This window comes from Euprymna scolopes, chromosome 31, assembly GCF_053919585.1.
Source record: "Euprymna scolopes isolate OS-2025 chromosome 31, ASM5391958v1, whole genome shotgun sequence".
Lineage (NCBI taxonomy): Eukaryota > Metazoa > Mollusca > Cephalopoda > Sepiida > Sepiolidae > Euprymna > Euprymna scolopes.
In genome coordinates this window covers 16,671,322-16,695,743 of record NC_136512.1, presented here as the reverse complement: position 1 = coordinate 16,695,743, position 24,422 = coordinate 16,671,322, and the positions used below count along the sequence as shown (strand labels likewise).

The 24,422-nt window shown below is 34.8% G+C and overlaps 1 protein-coding gene and 1 long non-coding RNA gene across 2 annotated transcripts in view; both read right to left on the bottom strand.

Annotated features, from left to right (window-relative positions):
* Positions 1-24,422, bottom strand: part of LOC145255657 (ran GTPase-activating protein 1-like) — a 91,368-nt gene that overhangs the window by 10,544 nt on the left and 56,402 nt on the right. Inside the window, exons 12-14 of the mRNA XM_080114211.1 lie at positions 8,531-8,629; positions 3,950-3,994; positions 304-364 (exon numbers count right to left, since the gene is read on the bottom strand). Coding sequence (XP_079970337.1) covers positions 304-364; positions 3,950-3,994; positions 8,531-8,629 — 205 coding nt within the window. The remainder of the gene's footprint in view (positions 1-303; positions 365-3,949; positions 3,995-8,530; positions 8,630-24,422) is intronic.
* On the bottom strand, positions 15,630-23,361 carry LOC145255658 (uncharacterized). Its single transcript, XR_013863884.1, has 2 exons — positions 23,237-23,361; positions 15,630-15,726 (listed from the first exon to the last, which is right to left on the bottom strand). It is a non-coding gene; the product is annotated as an uncharacterized LOC145255658 (long non-coding RNA).

Below are 24,422 nucleotides of genomic sequence, written 5' to 3'. Positions count from 1 at the left end.
AGGCGGCAAACTAGAATTCTTCCTCGTAAAGTCAGTTTTCTACATTTACGATCATATAATTTCAAGCAAAGTGTTGTCAAAAAATTAACAAAGTTTGAGAAAGTTTAAAGACAAACAGAATAATAGACAGTGATAAAAATTCTAATCCTTTTTGATTTTAACAGAAAATAAAAAAAAATTATTTTTTTTAATCAATAAATAAGTTGATATTTTTACATGTATATTGTTTTTTTTTTCTTTTTTTACACATAAAAACTGCCAATTAAAAAAAAAAAGAAATCATTTAATTTATTTACAACTTACCTGTGCAAGTTTTTGCAATTTTTTGTGTTTTCTCATTTTTCGAATCGACAACAGAAGATATCTGAACACAAAAGAAAATACACAATGTAAAACAATGAGAAAAAAAAAATTTAATTAAAAAGTTCATTTTTAAATGATTTTAAACAATTAATGGGAAATCGTAGACACTACTAGTTTGAATTATTGTGGAGTTATCTGCCTTTGTTTCTTCAAAATGGCGATGACAGTCCCTTTTATTCACTCATAGTTTACCAAATACTTTATCCATTACGCCACAGGTCCTTGCAGAAAATCCTAGTATGAACTTAAGGAGCTTTAAACCTATTTTTGTTTCTAGATGTACAATGTTATTACTTATCTTTATATATCAGCATTTATCATTTATTACTATCTTTTTATTTACTATTTATTACTAACTAGCCCGGGTGTTTGGAGGTGTGTAAAAAACCCTGTTAAAAAAAAAAAAACGTTGGCGAGGTGTAAAAGAAGAAAAAAAAAGCTTTAGTAGAAAGATAGGCTTGAACCCCGAACCTTTGACACGGAGGTGGAAAGGAAATGGAAAAAAAAAAAAATCTGCGACCTAACCATCTCGACCACATGAACAGATGAATTGATAAATGTGTTAAGTTGATGTTTATAAAACGAAATTAACAGGTGCGAGAACGTTAAGTCGCGTGATGTTTGACCTAGTTTTGCGCTGGAAGCCAGTTTCTGTTTTCCCCACTACGCTGCGATCAAAAAATATCTCGAAAATAGCTTGTAAAAGTCGGGTAAATTAAAGATAGCTGCGACCCGAGTGTTCCTTAGTTGTAGATATTATTATTTAGACAGCATATTATTGTTCCTTAGTTGTAGATATTATTATTTAGACAGCATATAAAAAGTTTTAAGAAGGAGCAACCCAACCAAGAATCACGGGCAAAAAAGCCTTTTGTAGATATACACAAAAAGCGAACACACATACATACACACATTTTCGCTTTTATATATAGAGATTACTTATTGTTATATATATGATGATTGCAACCTTCTGTCTTTCTTTTTTTTTTTTCTTTTACATGGAAGTCACCACTTATCAAGGCCAGGAGGCCACTCGGGGATAAGGGTTATTGCGTGTACAGTAATCAATGGGATAATATCGTAGTAATCGCTAGTAATGGAGATCTGATAACGTGTCTTACTTAAGGGGGCGGTTCATCAGGAATTTGTTTATGTTGGACTTGAAGACATCCAAATTGTAGTCTTGTGAGGCAATGCCATTCTGCATCTAGTCTGGTGCACCGCAGCATCTGCTGTGGCTATACAGTTCGAAGCTGGAGTTGCCTTTCCAGATGCAGTCCTGGGAAAATGACAAGGAGACCTAAGTTTGCCCATTTACCAGGGTCCTCCCTCTCGGTGTTGCAGACAAAATCCGACGGTAAGACAAGCTAATACAACTGAAGCCAGTGGAGCTGCAAGAGTTGCTGGAAAGGTGTTGCATTGCTTCACTGCCTATCGGAACTCCAAACCAGATTTTAGTCAGGGTTTATTCCCTTAGACTTTGCTAAGGCATCCACAAGACAGCGGAGCTACAGGATAGAACGATAAAATTGTCGCCCTAGAAAAGACAACATGATTCCATTTCCAGTTGATGAAAACCGGTTTTCTTTTTTTGTTTCAGACCATCTACTAGTTGGCCAGTTGTGTACAAATCCCAAGAGCCTTCTATCATGTCTGAAAGTGACACAATGTTCACTGGGCAAAATCAGAGATGCGCCACTGTACTTCTCATGCTCTTTCACAAACTTTTGGTCGATGTAACCTCTGACCTTCTTCAGGTGTATCATTTCGAACTGTTTCTGTCGAAGTCGGGAATTTAGACAAAATTTCGAATGAAACCTTTTATTTACTTGACAAGGTTAGCATGCTCTTGCTCCATCAGTCATGACTGGATGGAGGTTCTAAATAATTCACAATTGTATTTTTCAGTCACCCACATCGGAATAAGCGTTATTGCATGTACAGTAATCAATGGGATAGTATCGTAGTAATCGTTAGTATTGGAGATTTGATAAAGTGTCTTACTTAAGGGGGCGGTTAATCAGGAATTTGTTTATGTTGGACTTGAAGACGTTCAAGTTGTAGTCAGGTGGGAAACAGGCAAACGGAAGAGAGTTCCACAGGTGTGCACTTCTAAGAAAGAAGCTTTGTTCGTGGAATCTACGTTTTGATTTAGACACAGATAAAGAATGGGGAAAATTATTGACAGTGGTTTCAGCTAGACAGGTGTTTATCGTGAAAGATTGGCGAGGGAGGAGACCAGAGATTGGAGCTCAGACGAGCACTTGCCATGGAAGTAACGATAAAACAGACAGGCTCGCAACGTCTCTTATGTGGAAGAGAGGTTGCAGGGAAGAGAAAAGGGTATCCACCACGAAGTCTATTTTGTACTCTGTCAAGTCAGGACAGGCTGTTTGTAGCAGCTCCTGCCCAGATGTGACAACAATACTCCATCCTTGGACGTACTTGGCTTTTATACAGATAGAGAATTGCATCAGTAGTGAGATATCTTCTGGAACGGTAGAAGGATCCCACCATCTTTCCAGCGACCTTGGCAACAGACTTGATGTATGTGTTCCATTTCAGGACAGGAGTAAAAGTCAATCCCAGAAGCTTGTCAAAACATGGAGCCTCCCCAAAATGAGAGCCATCCATTTCAATTGATGCCAGATGGGGAGCAGAGCGTTGATGATGAATTGAACCTTCAACCTTCAGGAGAAGGTGGCATTTTTACCATTGATTTTTCCAAGTACTCTAACCACTACGCCACAAGTAAATCAGTTTTATTGTATTTTTCCGATTCAACATTATATGCATTTGCAAAATTCTTATCTGATTGTAAAAGAGTGCATACACATGTATGGCAGCTGTATGCAAATGACCGAGCTGTGTGTGAGGTGACATCACAGCAAGGAAAGAAGGACAAAGATTATAAAAATAAGAATGTTTACGCAGACGGACAAAGAGAGATGTGTTGCGCACATGGGTTGAGATCAGCAAATCTGAATGAGACAAAGCTAGAAAGTACCTGGAAATAAATGTCTGTTGTTAAAAAAAGTGAGTCAAACTCTTTTCTTGTTAGTGGTTACTTTGCGACGGCGTCTACATGCATAAACGTGAACACGTTATATCAATGGCAAAAAAAAACAAAAAGGTGCTTGTGCACTTTTGCCACTGCGCTTTTTTTTAAATAGTTTTTTCAGGTTAAATTCAAGCTTCACAATATCTTTCTTTTTTTTTTTTTATCTTTTTTTATTAAATTGTTAGGTGGAAGCACAGAATAATTACAAAACACCCTCTCCTCCCCATGTTAAGAATGGCTTTCAAAATAACATTATTTCAGCATGGTGGTAAAAGTGCACAAGTACTAAAAAATGCAATAAAATTGATTTATAGTTTTAATTAAAATTCTACTCAATAAAAAATTATTTGGTATAGATACTTACTTTTGCCAGATACTTAAGTATATCAAAGAGTTTTTGTGTTAATTTATTTGGAACCGCCATATTTCACCTTACATTATTCTGAACAAGCACAAAAAAAAAAAATGTCACATTTTCCACGGATGGGAAAGTAAATAATAAAGACAGTAAAATGATTAACTTACTTTTAAAAACGTTTTCACGACTTCATCAACATCGGAGACTTTATCCTAAATTAAAAACAAAATAGAACTGAAATGTTACAAATGTGATACTATCAATACCCCCCCCCCCACCAAGTGTTAAGAAGTTGGGGAGAAAGTAAAAAATATGATTCCCAAAGAAAAAGAAAAAAAGAGGAAATAAGTTTATCAGCAGTGCAAAAGTATAGGAACTTGTTTATCAAGGTACACAAAAGGAAGCTGAGATAGAGTTGTGAATAGGAACAAAAGGACCTGAGATCTATTTATTAAGAGCTAATTTTCTGGCACTTTGAGGAGTGGCAATAAATTTTGTGATAGGACCAATTTATGGACAGTCTTGGGTTTGCAACGGTTAACAACAGTGACAGTTGATGACAGTTGTCAGTGGGACACAATGGATGCCAGACTGGCTTTTACCAGAGCAGGAAAGTTTTAAGAGATCAAGATGACATCAACTGACTAACTCTGCTTCGGCAGAAAAACTAAGAAATAGACATAAGAGCTTTGAGGATAGTTTCCCACAATGGGGTCACACATGCACCTAGAGCCAACCTGGCATTCACAAAATGTGTTTTATTTTTCATACTTGTGAGCCAGTGTGCAACCCCTCAACAGCAGCCATGGTAATAGAAGACACTGCCAGAAGAGAAGACTAAGGAGGAGAAGACAGTGGAAATGTTGGGGTCGGCAATGTTGTCAAGCACGAAATCACGTGGTTATATCACATAGATGCTATTAAGTCAGCTTCATTTCCACAGAGACTATCCTAATTTAATACTGAATGGAAAATAAATAAACAATAAGTTTTGCTTTTTTTTGTTTTTTTTTTAAACAAAGGAATCACCACTTATCAAGGCCCAGAGGCCACTCGAAGATGAGGGTTAAAGAGTGTACAGTGGTCAAAAGGACAATATTATAGTAATCGTTAGAAGTGTAAACTTGGTAAATTGGATTACTTAAGGGGAACAACTCATCAAGAACTTGTTTACATTGGACTTGAAAACGGCCATATTGAAGTCAGCTGGAAAGCAGGTAAACGGAAGAGTTCCACAGGTGTGCAGTTCTAAGAAAGAAGCTTTGTTCATGGAATCTATGCTTAGGTTTAGGCACAGATAAAGAGTGGGGGAAATTATTGATAGTGTTTTCAGCCAGACGTGTTTCTCATGAATGTTTGGCGAGGGGGTGGAAGCATAGATTGGAGCTCAGACGAGCACTTGCCATGAAAATAACAATAAAACAGAGACAGGCTCACAAGGTCTCTTCTGTGAGAAAGAGGTTGCAGGGAAGAGAAAAGGGCATCCCCTACTAGGCTATGAAGTCTATTTTGAACTTTGTCATGGCAGGATAAGGTCTTCCTAGCAGCTCCTGCCCAGATGTGACAGCAATACTCCATCCTTGGACGTACCTGGCTCTTATATAGGTAGAGAATTGCATCAGCAGGTAAATATCTACTGAATCGATAGAAGGAGCCCATCATTTTTCCAGCGACCTTGGCAACGAATTTGATGTAAGTGTTCCATTTTTGATCAGGAGTAAAGGTCAAGCCCAGAAGCTTGTCAAAACATGGAACCTCAAATGTATGTTTACAGATGCCATGTATGTTCAAAGTTAAACGATGTGGATCCGAAGACGTCTTTTTCATTTTATTTATTTTCTGGGGTCCTTGAAACCTAATTGATCCGTTAAAATATTTACTTTTCGTGCCAGCTGCTGGACACGATCAACAAAGAAGGCGAAGGAGAATAAGACTATGAAAACAACATTGGGGTCAGCAACGTTATCGAGAGGGAGACCACATAGTTGTATCACACAGATGTCATTGTAATACTAAAGGTCAGCTCCATCCCTGCAGAGAGCATCCTAAATTGATACTGAACAGGAAGTAAACAAGTTTTGCTTCGTTAAATGTTGCTGGACCATTACCATGTTATGTCGGTGTGAACAGATTTAGAGGAAACGAATTTTCGATTGAACATGTGAAAAGGTTTTTAGCATTAAGGACCAGAAAAAGCTTTGGTGGACTAGCTCTAAGAAACTTACTTGTACATGTAACAGCTATCACCCTAGTTAGAGTGAATCAGTTTTCTCCTGAGCACAAAGTACATCTGAAACCAGCGCAGCCTAGTTTTGTCAAGTTTGGGTCAGGTTGTAGGATATGGCTAACCAATCCTGATTCCATCGCCAGAGACGAACTACTTGCGGTTTGGTTTGGTTTGGTTTGGTTTAGTTGTTTTACGACATATCAACCCTTTTGGGGTTATTTAATGCTGAATCCAGTTATTTTGGGGACAGTTTTTATACTTAAAGTTTGTTAAATCTTCAAATATTTGTAGAGTTTGGTTTGGTTGTTTTGTTTTACGGTATAACAACACTTTTCAGGTTATTTAATGCCGAATCCAGTTATTTTGGAAATAGTATTTATGTTGCATTCGGTTATTTTGTAGTTTTTTTTATTCTTCAAGCTCTTTATATCTTTAATCGCTAGTTTGTAGTGTTTGGAATAGTTGTTTTATAGTGGATTTTATCGTGTTCCCTGTCCTGCAGAACATGAATGAGTTTTGCAATGGTGGAGGGAAAAGGGTTACAGTATTAATGTTTGGTACATTTTAAGTTAGGAAACCAGTCAGGAAGTGGAGAAGATAGAAAGAAAAAGGGGAAGAAGGAAAAGGAGAGTTGTTTTCGTTTTTGGTTTTGTAGAAAATACTTAGGTTTTGCAAAAGGAAGTAGAAAAACAAAACACATCAATGTTAGGTGCATTTCGTCTCAGGAAGCCAATATCTTCAGACAGCCTGATCTGGTAGCAGTAGACTATTTATGGACTTAATAGTACCACCAAGTCATTCTTAATTGTTGTCATCCAGGTCTTGAACTTCCCACTGACACATCTGCGCCAGCCAGGTAGAGAGAGGAGAAAGAGGACCTTGTGAAAGAGTCCTCCGTCTGGTAGACAAGCTTTATGTCCAAATCACCGGAGACGTCATTGAAGGAGGACAGATGGCAGGGAGAGGCGTAGGTTTAGCCTTTAACAGAAACCGAAACATGATCTCCACAGCAGAAACATGATCTCCACAGCAGCAATGGAGAATGTTGCAAAGAGAATCATTGTCAGAGACATTCAATTTGAACTGATCCAATACAATTAGAACTGCACGCCTGTGGAACTCTGTTCTGTCTGCCTGCTTCCCACCTGACTATAACCTGGATGTCTTCAAGTCCAACGTTAACAAATTCCTAATGAACCGCCCCCTTAAGTAAACACTTCACCAAATCTCCACACTAACGTACTGTACTTGCAATAACCCTTATCCCTGAGTGGCTTCTGGGCCTTGATAAGTGGTGACCACCATGTATAATAAAAAAAAAAATTAAAAAAAGCCCTAAAGAAGAATGCTCCTCGCAATTGCTTGATAGATGCATCATTTTATGTTCAAATGTACTTCCCATCGAAAGAAAGGAGTTACAGGAAATAAAAAAGTAAAAAAAAACAAAAAAAACAGTTAAGGTTGCCGGGGTTAACGGCTGAGGAGGCAAAGATTGCTAATGATTAGGGCTAGGACAACAGCATATTCTTTTCATTGTTTTGACTCAAGTGTGTATCTGTTGATATCTTATATGTTTTTATATAGTGATGTGGTTCTCGGTTGATTAACTGTGTCCGATATATACTCGAGAGTCAAAACAATAAGAATATGCTGTTGTCATAGCCCTACTAATGATCCACCCAGGACAGCATATGTGAAGTAGTTGAGAAGTCAGCCAAACTGGATAGAAAAGACGCTCAACAGGCGAAGTAGTTAAAGTTTCACAACGGTATCACACATCGCATCTATAAACGCAAATCACACTTTATACAATTACAGGGTTTGTGGTTTATTTCGCTATGTCAGTGGATTGAATTTATGAACTCCAAGAAAGATTACTAGTGCAAGATATCCAATACTGGTAAAAAAAAATCTATTTTCACGGGCCAACTCGATTTGTGTGTAAAAGTTAAGTCAAAATTACCAAAAATTTAAATATTACTTTCCAACAAGAATTTTTTTTCCAGATATATCTAAAATGGGTAAGTTTCTGAATTAATGAAAGACATGCTTTTTGTTTTATTGGGTGGGGGAGATTGAAAATTAAAAATATTTTTTTTAAGATTGGAAAAAAAAAAAAAAAAAAAATGAATAATATATATTTGTATATTTTGACAGCAAGTCATTATTCAAGCACGTCTGATTGAACACGACAGAGTTATTCTTTTTTTTTTCCGATTTTTCCGGATATCTTTTCAATTCACTGAGTGGTCGTATTTATTTCGGCTGGCATGTTGTATAAAACGGCGCCCAAAAGTTGTTGTTCAACCATATTCTTCTCAAGCACTTTCTATCGGTGCATCCAATTATCATCAGGAGTGATTGTTGTTGTCATTTTTTTTCTTTGAGGCTTGGTGTATTTATAGTTTTTTTGTATTTTTTTATTGGTTATAAAAAGGTGGGTGCCTATATATATATCTATATATAAATAAGATTACCCAAACGGGCCTTAAAAATAGTGATAAAGGTTTTATTTACTTACGCCAAGTTCATCTTTGATGCCTTCTGCGGCTGTGTTACTGCCTCCAAGCCCCAATAATTTTGATGGAGATGGGAAAGTCAAAAACTCACTGGCTGAAATCTGGAATATATAAAAGTAAAAAAAATTAAAGATAGTTTCGTAGATGTGAGCAGCCACAAATAAAAAAAAAAATTTTTTAATCTTTTTTTATGTTTAAAAGAAAAATGAAATAATTTTGTTTTAAAAATTTTTTAATGGTCCTGGATATGATCTTAAACTATATCCGATGGTGAGGCCCCAGCTTGCGGGCTTTGGGGAGTGTGGAGCCACCCTTTAATTGGCATTGCTCTCAGGTCCACTCTGGCCCGGAATGGTAGTACCTGTTAGGGTCCCAACTATGGGTTAAATAGAAACCAACTTGAAAAAAAAAAAAAAAAAAAAAAAAAAAAAAAAAAAAAATGTATTCTATTAAAAAATGTTTCTTCAAAATCACTGGATTCGGCATTAAATAACCTGAAAAGAGTAGATATAACGTAAAACAAAAACAACCAACAATCTGATACTTATTGCTGGCAAGTTTTTTGATCTTTAAATAATAATTTTTTTACAATAAGTGGCTTCAGGCTTTGTCTGAAGTAATTTCCATTAAAAAAAATAAAAAAATAAACAGATGTTGAATTTGTAAACATGGAAGAGAAAGTGGTTATGGCTCCACCAACACTAAATGCTAAAATTGTTCTTCCTTTTAAGTTTTTCTCAATGTTCGTACATAATCATGAATTTCATTTTCCTTTTTGAAGGCGGGATAGATGATTTAGCAAAAACTTAATCTACAATGCTCTTTTGTTTATTCATATTAAATGTATCTGTTGATATTGTGATTGGACCATTTGTGTTCCATCTCACTTGACAACCGCCAACCCCAACATTGTTTTCATAGTAGTCTTCTCCTGGACGTGTTGTCATTTCGCACATATTGGTGGCTGTCAAGAGAGTGCACTGTGGATCACAAGTATTAAAAAAAAATCACAAGAAACGCAAAGTTTGAGTTTGAATGAATATTTATTGTTATTTGTAACTCTTAGTTACATTCAACAAGAAAAAAAAAACATGGCTGCTAGAATAAGAAAGATCTTGAGTGTGTATGTGAAAGGGGGGGGACAGGAAGTATTTTTTTGAAGAATCAAAAGTCTTCTACCTCTTCTTCCTTCTCCATCGTAAATTGTTTGAAGTTTGTCAAAATTAATATTTCCAGGAGTAATATAAGAGTAAGAGAAATAAAATTAAGTAAAGACAGAAATTAGACTTATTAAATAAATAAAAAGAAAAAAAAAAGATGAAAAGAAACAGTAATTTTTTGATGAAACAAAAGTCTTCTACCTCCACTCCCCGTTGTATATTGTTTGAAGTTTGTCAAAATTAATATTTCCAGGAGTAATATAAGAGTAAGAGAAATAAAATTAAGTAAAGACAGAAATTAGACTTATTAAATAAATAAAAAGAAAAAAAAAAGATGAAAAGAAACAGTAATTTTTTGATGAAACAAAAGTCTTCTACCTCCACTCCCCGTTGTATATTGTTTGAAGTTTGTCAAAATTAATATTTCCAGGAGTAATATAAGAGTAAGAGAAATAAAATTAAGTAAAGACAGAAATTAGACTTGTTATTAAATAAATAAAAAGAAAAAAAAAAGATGAAAGGAAACAGTAATTTTTTAATGAAACAAAAGTCTTCTACCTCCACTCCCCGTTGTATATTGTTTGAAGTTTGTCAAAATTAATATTTCCAGGAGTAATATAAGAGTAAGAGAAATAAAATTAAGTAAAGACAGAAATTAGACTTGTTATTAAATAAATAAAAAGAAAAAAAAAAAAGATGAAAAGAAACAGTAATTTTTTGATGAAACAAAAGTCTTCTACCTCCACTCCCCATTGTATATTGTTTGAAGTTTGTCAAAATTAATATTTCTAGAAAGCAGAGAAGAGAAGACAAAATAATACAAGACAAAAAAAAAAAAGGAAACTAAAAAATAAAATAGAAAAATTTAAAGACAAACTTTACAGCAGAAGTCGGTTCGTCTTCATTATAGAAAAATCTGACAACTGAAAAGTAGTTTTCATTTAAAAAAAAACAAACAAAACAATGATTACTACTTACTCATTATATCAGCTCAAACTAAAAGTAATTGTTGGAGACGCCCCTCCATGGGATTAATGGACTATCTCATGACGTCACTTCTTCTAGTGATGTCACTTCCGGTATCGAGTACCGGTGCCCGGCAGTCTGAGATTGGCACGCGACCAAGCAGGTCAGGTGCCAACACCCACAGTTGTGAAATGGTATTTCCCAACTCGCTTTGCCTGTAATATTTGTGAATACACGTTCGTTTCCTAAAATCCTGTGTTCCTTCGTTCTTATTACCTTTTAACCCCATAACAGTAATATTATCGACTTAATTGTCACATTTACTTAACTTCAACTGAAAGCAATGTTATCGACTTGTCATGTTTACTTAATTAGTAAACTATTATTGGAATATTACATAAGAAATATTTTCATGATTCAACGAAAAACGATTTTACCATGTTTGTTTTGTCACGTGACTTAAATACAAGGGAAATAACTCATTTCTCGTGAATTGGCCTAAGTTTTTGAAAGTTTGCACAAAATTAATTATCTCCCTTGCTATTATGTGTGCTATTCCGTTTATTATGTAAGCAAAACTTGAACATTTCAGTTAAAACGGTTTTAATTAATTTTCTACCTTATAGCTTTTCTTAATTTTTGGATATTTTCATTAATGTGAAATGGTAAATAAGTAGATACCACTTCAAGTTCACCATTTCGAGTTTTGCTATTATAACGAAAAACAGTCTAAAATCCCTGGTTTTAACTATATACCTCTATATTTTTTCCCTGTAAATCGATTTTGTATTTTTATTTTAGAATTAAACCTATTTTCCAAACAACACTCCCAGCATATAGGTCCCCCATTTATGAGTGAAAAATTTATTTTCACTTGTGACTAATGTTTGTCTAATTTTTGAAAAATCCAAGGCATAGTTATTGAGAAAGGTGATCAAATGAACAATTTGAGGGCAATTTTACCCGTAGTGAAGAACCAGTTATCCCAGAAAATCCGTTCTGGCAAAACTTTACTTTTATCATGACTAATATTTGTGCAAAAATCCAAGGTGTGGTTATTGAGAAAAGCGTGAACAAATGAATGGATGTGAATTACTAGGTCCAATCGCTCCTTTGTCAGGGGACCAAAAGTGCAGAAAAATCTCTATGATGTATGTACCCATCACAAAACAAAGATGTCGTATTCCAAAAATCACAAAAATTGATCAAGTAGTTTTGTTTTAACTAAGAAAATTAAATTTTATTATGAAGCAAGACATTGTCTTTTGGTCTGCCATGTTTTATAAATAAAAGAAAGGAAACTCTATCGAGACCACGATCAGCTACAATTTCTTAAAAAAAAAAAAAAAAAATAAAGAAAGAAAAAAATCGCTAAAAATCATCAAACAATTTTCTACAAGAGACTACTTGGTTGATTTACGTGATTTTTGGAATGACATCTTTGTTCTATGATTGGTAGGTACATCATAAAGATGTTTTCTACGATTTAGTATTTTTTTTTAATAGGTGTAATTCTAAACAAGCACCTATTATTATTTTTCTGAATATCGTGGTTCACATTTTTGTATTTTGTAAAAACAAAAGCAAAGGCCACCTTGTACAATTTTGCATTCATAACAAAACCAATAGATCTGGCAAACAAACGAATGAACGTTTACAAAAAAAAAAAAAACGCATCAGATGAATAAATGGGTAACTACTGTTAGTTCTACACATAACTCCAATCATTTTTGTTTTCCTGTCAATAACTCACAAGAAACAAGGGAGATCACTCTAACAACACAAAGAACAAAACTTTTTACACAAAGGGGGACAACTTAACACTTCGATCGCTACAGATACTGCAAAACCAACACATTTCAGGTGAAAACATTATGTCATGTCGAAATAAGTATAAATTCCAAAATTGACAAAAAAAAAAAAAAATGATCCAGTAGAAAAATAATTACAAGCAAAAATAAAATGTTAACAAATTATCGCGTTTTATCATGTTTTAATAGGGAAGAGTTGTGCGACCAATTCAGTATGACAAACTGCCTTATCTTCCTTGATTTAAATTAAGGGTCTGCCATTTTTACTCAGATCATATTAAAACGTAATCGTAGATGATTTTTTTTGTTGTTGTTAAAAATATATCTAACTTATTTACTGGATAATTTTTTGTAAATTTTGTAATTTATACTAATTTTGACAATGTATGTGCAGGTGTAAATTGTCTCTCATGCTTGTCTCATAACTGAAAGTTTATAAGATGGACAGGTGTGTGTGTGTGTGTGTGTGTGTGTGTGTGTGTATGTGCGCATTATTAACAGGAGTAATAGTTTGTTGGAATTAGTCGGTTGTTTAGTCACGTACTCTGTTAGTCGTGCATATATTTGAAAGTCTACCACGTTTCCAGATTCTAAAAAAAAAAAAATTGTAAAAATTTTTGAATGTATATAAATATTTACAATTAGTTGTGCATGTGTGCCTTATTTCTTGAAAGCCACCATTTTTAATCTCAATGCGACTATGCAAGTTTATAATTAAAAATGGCTGAGCTTAAAACATTAAAAACGTTTTCTTTTAAATTTTATTTTTTATGAAATGAATTTTTTTTTTTACTGTGCAAATCTATTTAATGAAATACAATGTGTGGCAAAGATTCAGGAAAAACTAATGGACGGTTATCTAGCAATAGTCCAGACACACGGACGCTACTGAAAACATAGGTCCCTCTCCGATAAATCGGGGGACCAAAAAATAAAAGAAAAGAAAAGAGGGGGTGCTATGAAAAACAAAAGTCAAAACATTTCTGTATTATGTAGGTATCTGTGACGGAAAGAATATCATACACCAAAATTCATGTAAAGTGATCAAGCAGTTATATTTTTATAAAGAACATTTTTACATGAATTAATTCTCATAACACAAAACATTATCTGAACATGTATCGAATTAAAACATTCTAATATTTTATATTTATGAGTCGTGAAAAAAAGATTGTATGTTTTGATTTTTTTTTTTTAAAATTAAAACTCTCTGAAAATATTCGAAGCAGATGTTTTATTTTTTTTGTTTCTAATGTTTATATTTCTTACCGTTATTTGATTGGTTAATTAAAGTCATGTGACAATTTTACAAATATAGTAACCACTATTTTCTCTAGACTGTTGAAATTTTTACTTTTACTCTTGATAAAAATGGAGGATTCGTTTGTTTCTCTAACAATTCATATTAGATTTAGGATGAACATGTGTATTTTGTAAAACAATAAACTTGACATGTAAAAAAAAAAAAAAAAAAAAAAGTAAAACTACCCTTTTAAAGCATTCAATCTATTTGTAAGAATCTATAATAATAAAAGTTGCATTCCTGTCTGTTCACAACTGGATTAATATGCACAAAAGGTACACTGCTTCACAATTTAATTTTCATACTGTAAACAGACGTTTATACACTTACATTCCAGCATGATTTCTATACACATTTATTCAAAGTGAATCTACATTCAAGGAATAATTTCATTTACATATTACATTTTTAAAAAAAAATCTATTTTCATAATTAGCTCTATGTTAATTATTATTTGCTTTGTGATAATAAAATTGTCTTCATTGTTCTATTTAGAGATATTATTTAAAGTTGATTTATTTAATTTATTTTAATTGAATTTATATTAAATTTATTTCAATTATTATCAGGCTACACCAGTTGCCTTTAAAAAAAAAAAAAAAGCAGTTTATTTATTTAAGCCGTGAAAGTTATTTCCCCTTAAAGCTATTTTCCTGTTTAATTTTCATAGGTGAAAATTAAGTTAGAATATCTTAAATAGTATGCGACTAAACCCTCTGCCCACCAATATTTTTCAACCTGGCACAACTGGATATATACAGCTAGTAATAAATAAATATTTTTAAAATCCTTTATCATCCATGTAGATCTGTTTTTAAATAGATCAGTAATTACATAGTATTAAAAAAAAATTGTTTTCTATTTAAACATTTTAAATAACTTCAGTTAAAAATAAAGTCGATAAAATTTACTCTCTAAAAAATATTTTTGGTTTCATTTTTAATAGTTGGTCATATTAAACTGTACTTTTATTTTTTTATTTAAAAAACAAAGAAAAAACAGGGTGCTATGAAAAACAAAAATCAAAACAATTCTGTATGATGTACGTATCTGTGATAGAAAGAATATCATACACCAAAATTCATGTGAAGTGATCCAGCAATTATATTTTTATAAGGAAAACCATTTTTATGTGAGTTAATTTTAATAACACAAAATAAAACATTATCTGAACATGTATCGAATCAAAACAAAATTATAAAAATTCAAATATTTTATTTTTATGAATCGTTAAAATTAAACCTTCATTTTTTTTTTCTATTTTGCATCATAAAAAATAAATTGGCATACATGATTACTGAAGTTAACTAGACATGAGCGAGTTTGTTTTGTTAAATAACATTTCAACCATTGTGGGTCATTTAATACCAAGAAAAGGTTTGTTTTTAGAGCATAGGTTCTTATAACGTTTTCATTTTTATATTTTTATGAGATTAGCATGTTTTTTTAAGAAATGTATCATTTCTTCTGGCCTGGTGTCGCTAAAAAAGGTTCTTTTAAGTTATCTGTCTTATAGTATTTGGGGGCGTATTTGTTTGAATTTGTCGCATTTTGTAAGAATGTGTCTGAATGTAAGAAGAACCTTACATGTTGAACATATCAGTGTAGTGAGGGTGAGGGGGAGGTCTTTTTTTTTTTAGGTGGTGCGAATGAGTCGTGTGTGTGTGTATGTGCACGCATGTCCAATCCCGATTTTATTCAGTACTATATCCCATCTTTGATTGGCTAATAGTTTTGTAACTTCTGATTCGACATCACAATGTTCGCTTTTATTATATAGATTTTGTTCTCATGTATTTTTTTACAAGGTTCACAGCACCATTTCAAAGAAAAAAAACAAAACACCGATATTTTTAAAATATTATATTTTTTTAAAAACTAAAAACAATCGTAAAGAGTCATCATATCCGAAGTTGATCCAATTGATTCAAAAGCTCAAGCTCTTCCTTAATTTCGTCCTAAAAGAGAAGAGAAAAAGCTGTTAGCAACAATAAAAGAAAAAACAAAAGATTACAACATAGAAATAAGACAATAAAAAAAAAAAACGGAACTTATCACTAAACTAACTTGACACTATTTTTCAATTAAGGTTATAGATTCCGTGTTGGAAGCGTCAATTAAAGTTTAAAATAAGTATGTATTATATAGGTTTGAAAGCCAAATCATGATGCAATTATATGTGGATAAACAATATTTATTGTTTAAAATGAATTTATTTCGAAATAATACTTCAATCTTGAGCAATTTGTACATATTCTTTTTTTCTTTCTTTCTCTTTTTTCTTGCCATGGTGTTGAGTTTGATAAGAAAGTTATTAAAAGAAAGTCCACACTGTTGTTCTTAGCTGTGTTGGTTTGAAATGTCAGAATATTCATTTTAAACAATAAATTTTGTTTATCCACACATAATTACGTCATGATTTGGCTTTCACACATATATAATATGTATTCATTTTAACTTGACACTATTCAGAAAAAGATTTTTGAACATATAAATATTTACAATCAATCGGATGTTTGTCATGTTGTTCCTTAGGTTGCGATTTTTTAAATTTGTTATAACTGTCAAGATAACTTGAATTTTTTTTTTAATACTTATTAGTCATCTAATTATCAAGGCCAAAAACAACTGGAGAATAAAAATGAAATTGTCAGTTGGATAATGAATAATACGATGAAAGAATTGTATTTGAGAAGCACAGAATTCTGAGGTGATTGAAACACTTTGTGTTGTTGATCCCAGAAAATGCCGGGTAACCTGATTCTGTTTAGTTCGTATAAATATTTCAATAACAACAAGGAATGTTCGAATAACAGAAAAGTTGTTATCAAAGCAGATTAGGTATTAAAAAATAAAATATTTATTTAAAAGATGTACCAGGAATGTTAACTTGATGAAAAAGGATTTTAGCTTTTATAACAAACAAAATTACGTGGCAAAGATGGGGTGATTGTTCTTTTTGTGCTATGTAGATTATTGGTCATGTGGTCAAAAAGTTAAGAGACAATAGTTTAGAGAGAAGAGAGATTCAACATGTTAGCAAACAGACAAGGGTTTGGATTTGAAGGGTGTGGAAATCCAGTAGGGGGGGGCCAGATAGCAAAATGTAGATTTGTACAAAGTGTGCCCATATTGTGAGAAGGGACCTAGCCTGGAAATAAATGATTATATCCAAATCACTTGTGCCCCCACGACGTGAGCATCCTCGACAAACCCGACCGACAGGCTGCTAAATTCCACCCCGACACTGTAGAGATTCCTAGATGTGAAAGATCTTTCTACTCCAATAGTTTCTTCCCCAGAACCACTAGACTTTGGAATTCCATTCCAGGTTCCTGCTTCCCCAACAGTACTGACGTGCAGAAGTTCAAGTGTAACATGAACCGACATCTTGCTGCCCAAATCCCTACATAGTACCTCAGTAATTGTTGCCCCTAATAGTAGCCCCCTACACCTAAGTGGCAATTTGCCTTGTTTGGGGTGAAAATGTAATAAAAAAAATAAAAAAAACATCTTGGCATTTCCCTTTTCAGAGGAAAGGCATCTTTAATTGCAGAAAGCACAAAAGAAATTATTAAAAGGTATGTGTCTTTTGCTGGTGTCCCCACTGGCAATGTTATTCGTCATGTTGTGAAGAAACTGTCTCATACGTTATTGTCTTGTTATATAGATGCACATACATGAGCAGTTATATACACCCACAAGTGTAAATAAACACAGCAAACATTACTAAGCAATCAATAGTAGTGCTGTCATAAATATATACATGCTATACATTCAATAGAAATGTAAACACATGAACATTAGATGACACAAGTGAACGGTTATACATTCACTATATACATGACTATATAACAGATATATCAGTAATGCTTCTGAAGTTCATTGATCATTTCAATTGTTCAAAACCACATGCCATCTCCCTAGGTTGAACTAGCTGAGGGTGATCAGATCTCGACCTGTGTCCCAATCTCTCACTATGAATTTGTAAAAGTATAGTCTTTTCTGGTTGCATAGAAATGATGGAAGGAATTGACAAAGTTTGGTGATGTCAAAGAACAGCTTGCCATGTAATTGCTTACATTTGACTTGAAGATAACCACGTTGTAGCCTGCAGGGAAACAATGTCATTGAAATGTGTTCTATGGATAAGAAGTTTATGGAAAGAAATTGTTCATGGAAATTACATACGGATCTTATATACACAGCAAAAGAAAGGAGGTAAAAAGTTGCCTAGAGTTTTTATATAACACTATGTTCAAACCCGGACAGCTCCAGATTGCCTTGCTGGTTAACATGAGGGTTAAGTGTGGTTAAGGTTGTTGACACTTGATCAAAAAAAAAGTCTCATATGCCTAGAGAAATGATAGAATATGTTTTTGTTGAGATATTGTAAAGAAAAATTAATTTCTCAATGAAGTAAAATAGGCATTTGGGCAATATAGTGTCTGGATTAACATACACAGAAATACTGGCAGTAAGTCAGGTGTTTTATGTCAAGCAAGAGACCACTTTGTAGATGATAAGAAATAACTTGGATGATCAAAGAAAAAAATGAGCTTAGAGGGTAAAGAAAGAAAAGAGAATTCAAGAGAGATTCAGAAGAAGAAAGAAAAGAGAAGAGAAAAGCAGACAGAAGAAGAAGGGTAATCTCCAAACGACAGAGGAGGAAATGCTAATCTCAGAGAGATGGCAGTCAGAATTGGGGGTTAAAAAAAAAAAAAAAAAAAAAAAACATTGTTTTTAGCAGAAAGAAGAGACTTGCTTGCTGACAAGTCAACTTTTTGGGCTAACTCCCCAAGGCTAAGATCCCTGAAAGAGCTAAATAAAAAAGCCCTTTATTCCTCCCACGACCAAGAAACCATCTGAAAGAATTCAAGTTAAAAATACTACATCTAGAACCTGAATAATCTTTTTCTTGCACGACTTTATCAAAAAATTATTTAATACAATAATTATTTTCATGAACAAGAAACTGATCCCCAAAGTTTTAATTGATCATTGATTCCTTTGATTTTTGGAAAATAATCCAGTTAACTTTCAGATGTTTTTTTTTTATTACATTTTCACCCCAAACAAGTCACATTGCCCCTTTGGTGTAGGGGGCTACTATCAGGGGAAACAACAACTGGGGTACTATGTAGGGATTTGGGCAGCAAGATGTCGGTTCATGTTGCACTTGAACTTCTGCATGTCAGTACAGTTGGGGAAGCATGGACCTGGAATGGAATTCCAAAGTCTAGCGGTTCTGGGGAAGAAACTACTGGAGTAGAAAGATCTTTTACATCTAGAGATCTCTACAATGTGGGAGTGGGATTTAGCAGCCTGTCGGGTTTGTCGAGGGTGTTCACGTCGTGGGGGCACAAGTGTTTGCAGTTCATCAGAGCATTCACCATTAAAATACTTGTAGAACAGGCAGAGGGATGCAACATTTCGTAGATGGGACAGAGGCTGAAGCTTAGATGCCAGTTCAGGGCCTATCAGATTTGCGATTCTCTTTTGAACCTTGTCAAGGAGCGAGAGACTAGTAGCAGATGAACCAGCCCAAATATGACAGCAATACTCCATACATGGGCGAATGGTAACCTTATAGAGGTACAGGATACTTTCGGGTGTTAGTAGTTTTCTAGCACGGTAGAGAGAGCCCACCTTCCTTGCAGCGGCCCTGGCAATGCCTTCAATGTAATTGTTCCAACTCATGTTTCCTGTGAACGTTAGGCTAAGGAGTTTGAAAGATGTACTCTCAGATAAAGAGTTGTTGGCCATTGCTATAGGTGGTAGAGAAGGTTTCTTGTAATTATTGAATGAAACTAGTTTCTTGTACTTATTGAATGAAACTTGGCGGCATTGAACGTGACCATCCATTTTTGTTTCCATTCCACTACAGATTGGAGGTCATCCTCTAGTGTTTCTGCCATTTCTTTAGATATGTGTTCATTTGTTTTCCTGTCGTGCCTGCTATAGAGCGTGGTGTCATCAGCATATATATCCCTCTCAGAGGCAATTTTGTCGAGGAGGTCATTTATGAATATCAGGAACAGTAGAGGTCCACGGATAGACCCCTGGGGCACTCCCGCATTTATATCATATTGTTTAGATGTACGACCGTCAAGGACAACCTGGAGTTTTCTCTTATCTAAGAGGAATTTAATTATGTTAAGTATTCTACCAGTGATACTGTATGATCTAATTTTCCTGAGGAGACCCTCATGCCATACCCTGTCAAAAGCCTTAGATATATCTAGAGCTACTGCTCTGCCCTCCCCCGCTTTGTCCAATGAATGAATGGTATATACGTTCTGAGATTACAGTTAGGATGTCTGCCGTGGAACGGGCTTGTCTAAATCCATATTGTTGGTTAGTCAGAAGTTTAGCATCTGTAAGGTGATGGACTAGAGCATGGTTAATTAAGGTCTCAAATATTTTGGCAAAAGTGGGAGGAGGCTAATGGGGTGATAATTTAATTGGTCAGTTCTTTTGCCAGAATTCTTGAGACTGGTACCACAGAAGCAGTTTTCCAACAGCCCGGAAAGCAAGATTCATTAAGGCATTTGTTGTAGAGTTTGAAGAGAACTGGAGCTACTTCGGCTGAGCACTTTTTTAATAGCACAGCTGGGATGAGATCGGGGCAATATGCTTTAGAAGTATCAAGGTTTTTATGATTGCATGCACCTGAGCAGGGGTGATTTTCAGATTGTCTAGCATGGCGTCTGTGTGCATAGCAAATTCAAGTAGGGGGTGGTTGGTAGGGTCCAGTGTGGAGTTTGAGGCAAACCGACTGGCAAGCATGTTAGCCTTCTCGGTTGCTGAGCAAACAACCTCGTAATTTTTGGTTAGTGGGGGAATTGTTGATTGCCCATTATTTACTACACTGTTGTAGATTTTCAAGAAGTCATGAGTTCCTAGCTTTTGTGCTTCGATGCGTTTTTTAGTGGTTTCCATAAATTCTCTCTTAGCTGTCGCTATTTCTTTCTTAACATTACTTCTAGCATCTATGTACTTCTGTCTGTTTGAACTGGACTTATGTCAGTTAAATCTGCGGTATGCATGCTGCCTTTGAGCAATGGCAGTTGCGCAAGTAGAAGTAAACCATTGGAAATACTGAGGCTTGCTATAAAATTTCCGCATGGGAACATGCGCTTCGATTGCAGTTTTGAACCATTTAGTGGTCTCGTTTGCGCACTGTTCAGCAGAAAGAAAAAAATATTTCCCCATGGGGCATCTCTGATAAGATCTCTGATGGCTTCCCAATCAGCCTTTTTATAATATCTCGTTGTTTTGAGCACTGGCTCTTCAGTTTTGGCTCTAGAGTTTAGGGTGATTTCAACCATTATCACTGCATAATCAGCGTTCCCCAAGTGGACTGTCGGCATTCGTTATACAATCATCGGGAACTGTGGTCAAAAACAGATCTAGAAGTGATGCATGTTGTTCTTCCTGGTCAGGGAAACGGGTTGGAAACGTAACAATTTGTGATAGGGAGTGAGATATAGAGAAGCTATGAGTTTTGCTGCCCGCTGCATCTGTGTAAGTAGAGAATCCTAGCCAGTTTTTGTGGTGGACATTAAAGTCACCAAATACATGTACTTGTGCGCTAGTGTCGAGGGAGAGTGCTGTGCCTATGCTGTCAGAGACTTTGTTTATTATGGTGCAGTCCTGGGTCGAGGGAGAGCGGTAGAGAAAGTAAAAGTAACTAATATTATGTTGCAAGTTTAGTCTAAAGCACATAAAGGCTTAATCATCCGATTCCAGGTTTGTTTCTCTAGTCAAGGGAAGGGTATTACGAATGTAAACTTCAAGTCCGTGCATGTGTCTGTCAGAGTCCTTACAGCAGAGTGGGAGATATCCAGGCATGTTAAAGTAGTTAGAGAGGATGGAGGAGTGTAGGTTAGTCTCACTTAGTGCTAAGATATCCGGGGTATTTGTTAGGATAAATGCTTCAACATCAGCTAAATTAGTTCTAGGCCCACGGATATTTGTGAATGCAAGCCTCAAGGGAGGAGGCAAGTTGGATTTGTTTGACCCTAAGCCTGGTTTAAGCTTATTTTTAGATTGTACTGTCGTCATATTTTTTAAAGAGTTTCAGTTTAGGTAAGGGGGAGCTGAACAAGAGGTTATGCAGAGCATCAGACATGCATCACAAGTAGACTATCAGCTGACCTTTCTTCTATTAGGATTGTGGCCTCAGGGAAGCCCACTGGGAATGAGTGCAGGGTCCCTTTCCATGCGCGACATGGCACTACAAATATCCCGATATTTTACAACCGTTGATGGAGCAGCTGCTCTAAGCACTACCAAAGAGTTAGGGCTCATGTATTACCAGTCGGAAACAGCAGCCAGGAACTGTCAATCCGGTACCCTCAACCCATCAGAGGAAGGTCAACCCAATCTAATTATTCAGGCATATATGGTACTCAAGCAATCTCAAGTGCCCAGTTTTAGGAGTGGGGAAAACGGTGTTCATTACCCTAGACAAGAAACAAGATCTACCACTGAGTGTTTCTGTCGAATCACTGTGATAGCATCTCTGCACCTGACTAATAGGCAAAGAAGGAGTATGGAAGCCGGACGATAGACATCAGCTACCTCAGATCTTCAGGTTCACAGTTGGCATTGTGTGCTTATTGCTGGATGTACATGGATTTGGATCGTCATTTGCTTGCGTGTCTGTGTCATGGAGTCCATAACAATTAATTTGCAATTGTATTTTTCAGTTGCCCACACTGAGGATTCAAGCTTCAAGAGAATATCATTTTTGACGACTGATTTTTCCAAGTACTCTAACCACTGTGCCATGGGTCCTATACAAATAACTAATCCTCATCTCAAAAAATCAGAATCTTATAACTGATATTGCATGTACACAAGCAGTATATAAAAAAGATGGTGTGTCCGTTGGGTAAAGTTAAATTGACTTGAAATAAGGTTTCTGAATTTTTGAGATGATTATTGGTGATTTGGTTTGTTTGGATTCTTTTGACTACTGTTCTCATCTAGAGTCATTTTCGCATTTCGGTCAAGGTAACCTCCGACCTTCTTCATGTGTATCTTGTTGAATTCTGGAAGTTTTCTTTCCAACTTTGGATTTTGCATGAAATTTCCAACGAAAACCATTTATTTAATCCATGGGAGTAGCATGCACTGGTGTCGTCAATCATGATTGGATTGAAGTCCCATGTAATTTGCAATTGTATTTTGAGTGCTGCCTGTAATGAGGATTGAACCTTCAGAAGAGTGTAAATTTACAACTGAATTTTACCAAGTGTTTTATCCACTATGCCACAAACAAGATGGATTTGAAACAAAACATAAAAATGACACTCAAGAGAACAGTAGTCTGAAGAATCCAAATAATATGAATACCACTGTGTTGTCTTAATTATTTTCAAGGTGACAACGCTGGAAGCAAAAAGCTTTGACTTGAATAGCTAAGATAACATAGTGGTACATTTACACGAGTGTACTTACAGAAGTACAGAAATAGTACATTAAAGAAAGTCTGTGTCCGATACTGTAGCTGTGATTGCCCTCAATGATTTATGACACTTAGCCATGACAGCATTCATTGTCTCTGGACGAATCCATCAACTATTGAAATAAGGTAGATCAACATCACACCATAAAAACCATCACCAGGTGTTGGTCATCGGTTAGGGTTTAGTAAATAAAAACAATGTTAACAAATAAAGAGATAATTGAAATACACTTACCATTTTATAAAAAGGAGTATTTTGATTTTCTTGGAATATTGAAGTACGTTTGAAGAATGTGTCAAAGATGGAAATAAAACAACAGCCATTTCCCATGTCGATGACTTAGATGCTCGTAAACAAGAAAAGTTTTGCACAAAAAAATTTAACACCAAACAACGTCATTTTTCACTTTTCGTCTTCGTGTCTCCTGCTGAAGTTACATATATTTCATGAACGGCTTCCAAAGTTCATCTGTTGCCATTTTGCTTATGCCATCTATTGGAATCCAGTTGTCACTGACTGATACCCTCTATATTAAAATCAGCCTACCCAGCAACTTTGAGCTATCAAGAGTGATGTGAGAAAGAGTTTAAAGCATTTTGAATGACTGACGGTAGGGGATGTGGGTGACATGACTGTACTAGTCGAGATGTTGTGCAACTTTGTTTCTTATGGAAGCCTTTACAGCCAGATTGGATAAACATTGCCTCTCTTGCATAAGAGGAAGCCTTGCATTCTCTAAAATTATCAATACTCGACCGAAGATTCTTTATTTTGCTCAAATACATCATCTTTTATTTGTCAGTTCATCCACTGGAATTAATGATGTGGTCAAAGTAGGTAAATTTTATTCACTATTTCTGTATATATTTTAAAAACTATTTTTTTTTTTTTAAATCTTAAAAAAAAATTAACAAATTTTGAAAAATTTCTCTGAGTATACCAAAAAATAAATACATATAACTGTATAATACTATTCCTATCTTGAAAAACAGAATAAAAATTATTTCAACAAATTGGGATTTAATCATCCCAAATTAATCAAAGGGGAATAACTCTTTAAAAACCAATAGAATTGAGTTATTTTCCTTGACTCTTTATTATCATTTTTGGATATTGGAGAGCTAAACAAACTGATCCAAATGATTTCTTGTAAATGAAACTAAATAAATTCTTGTATA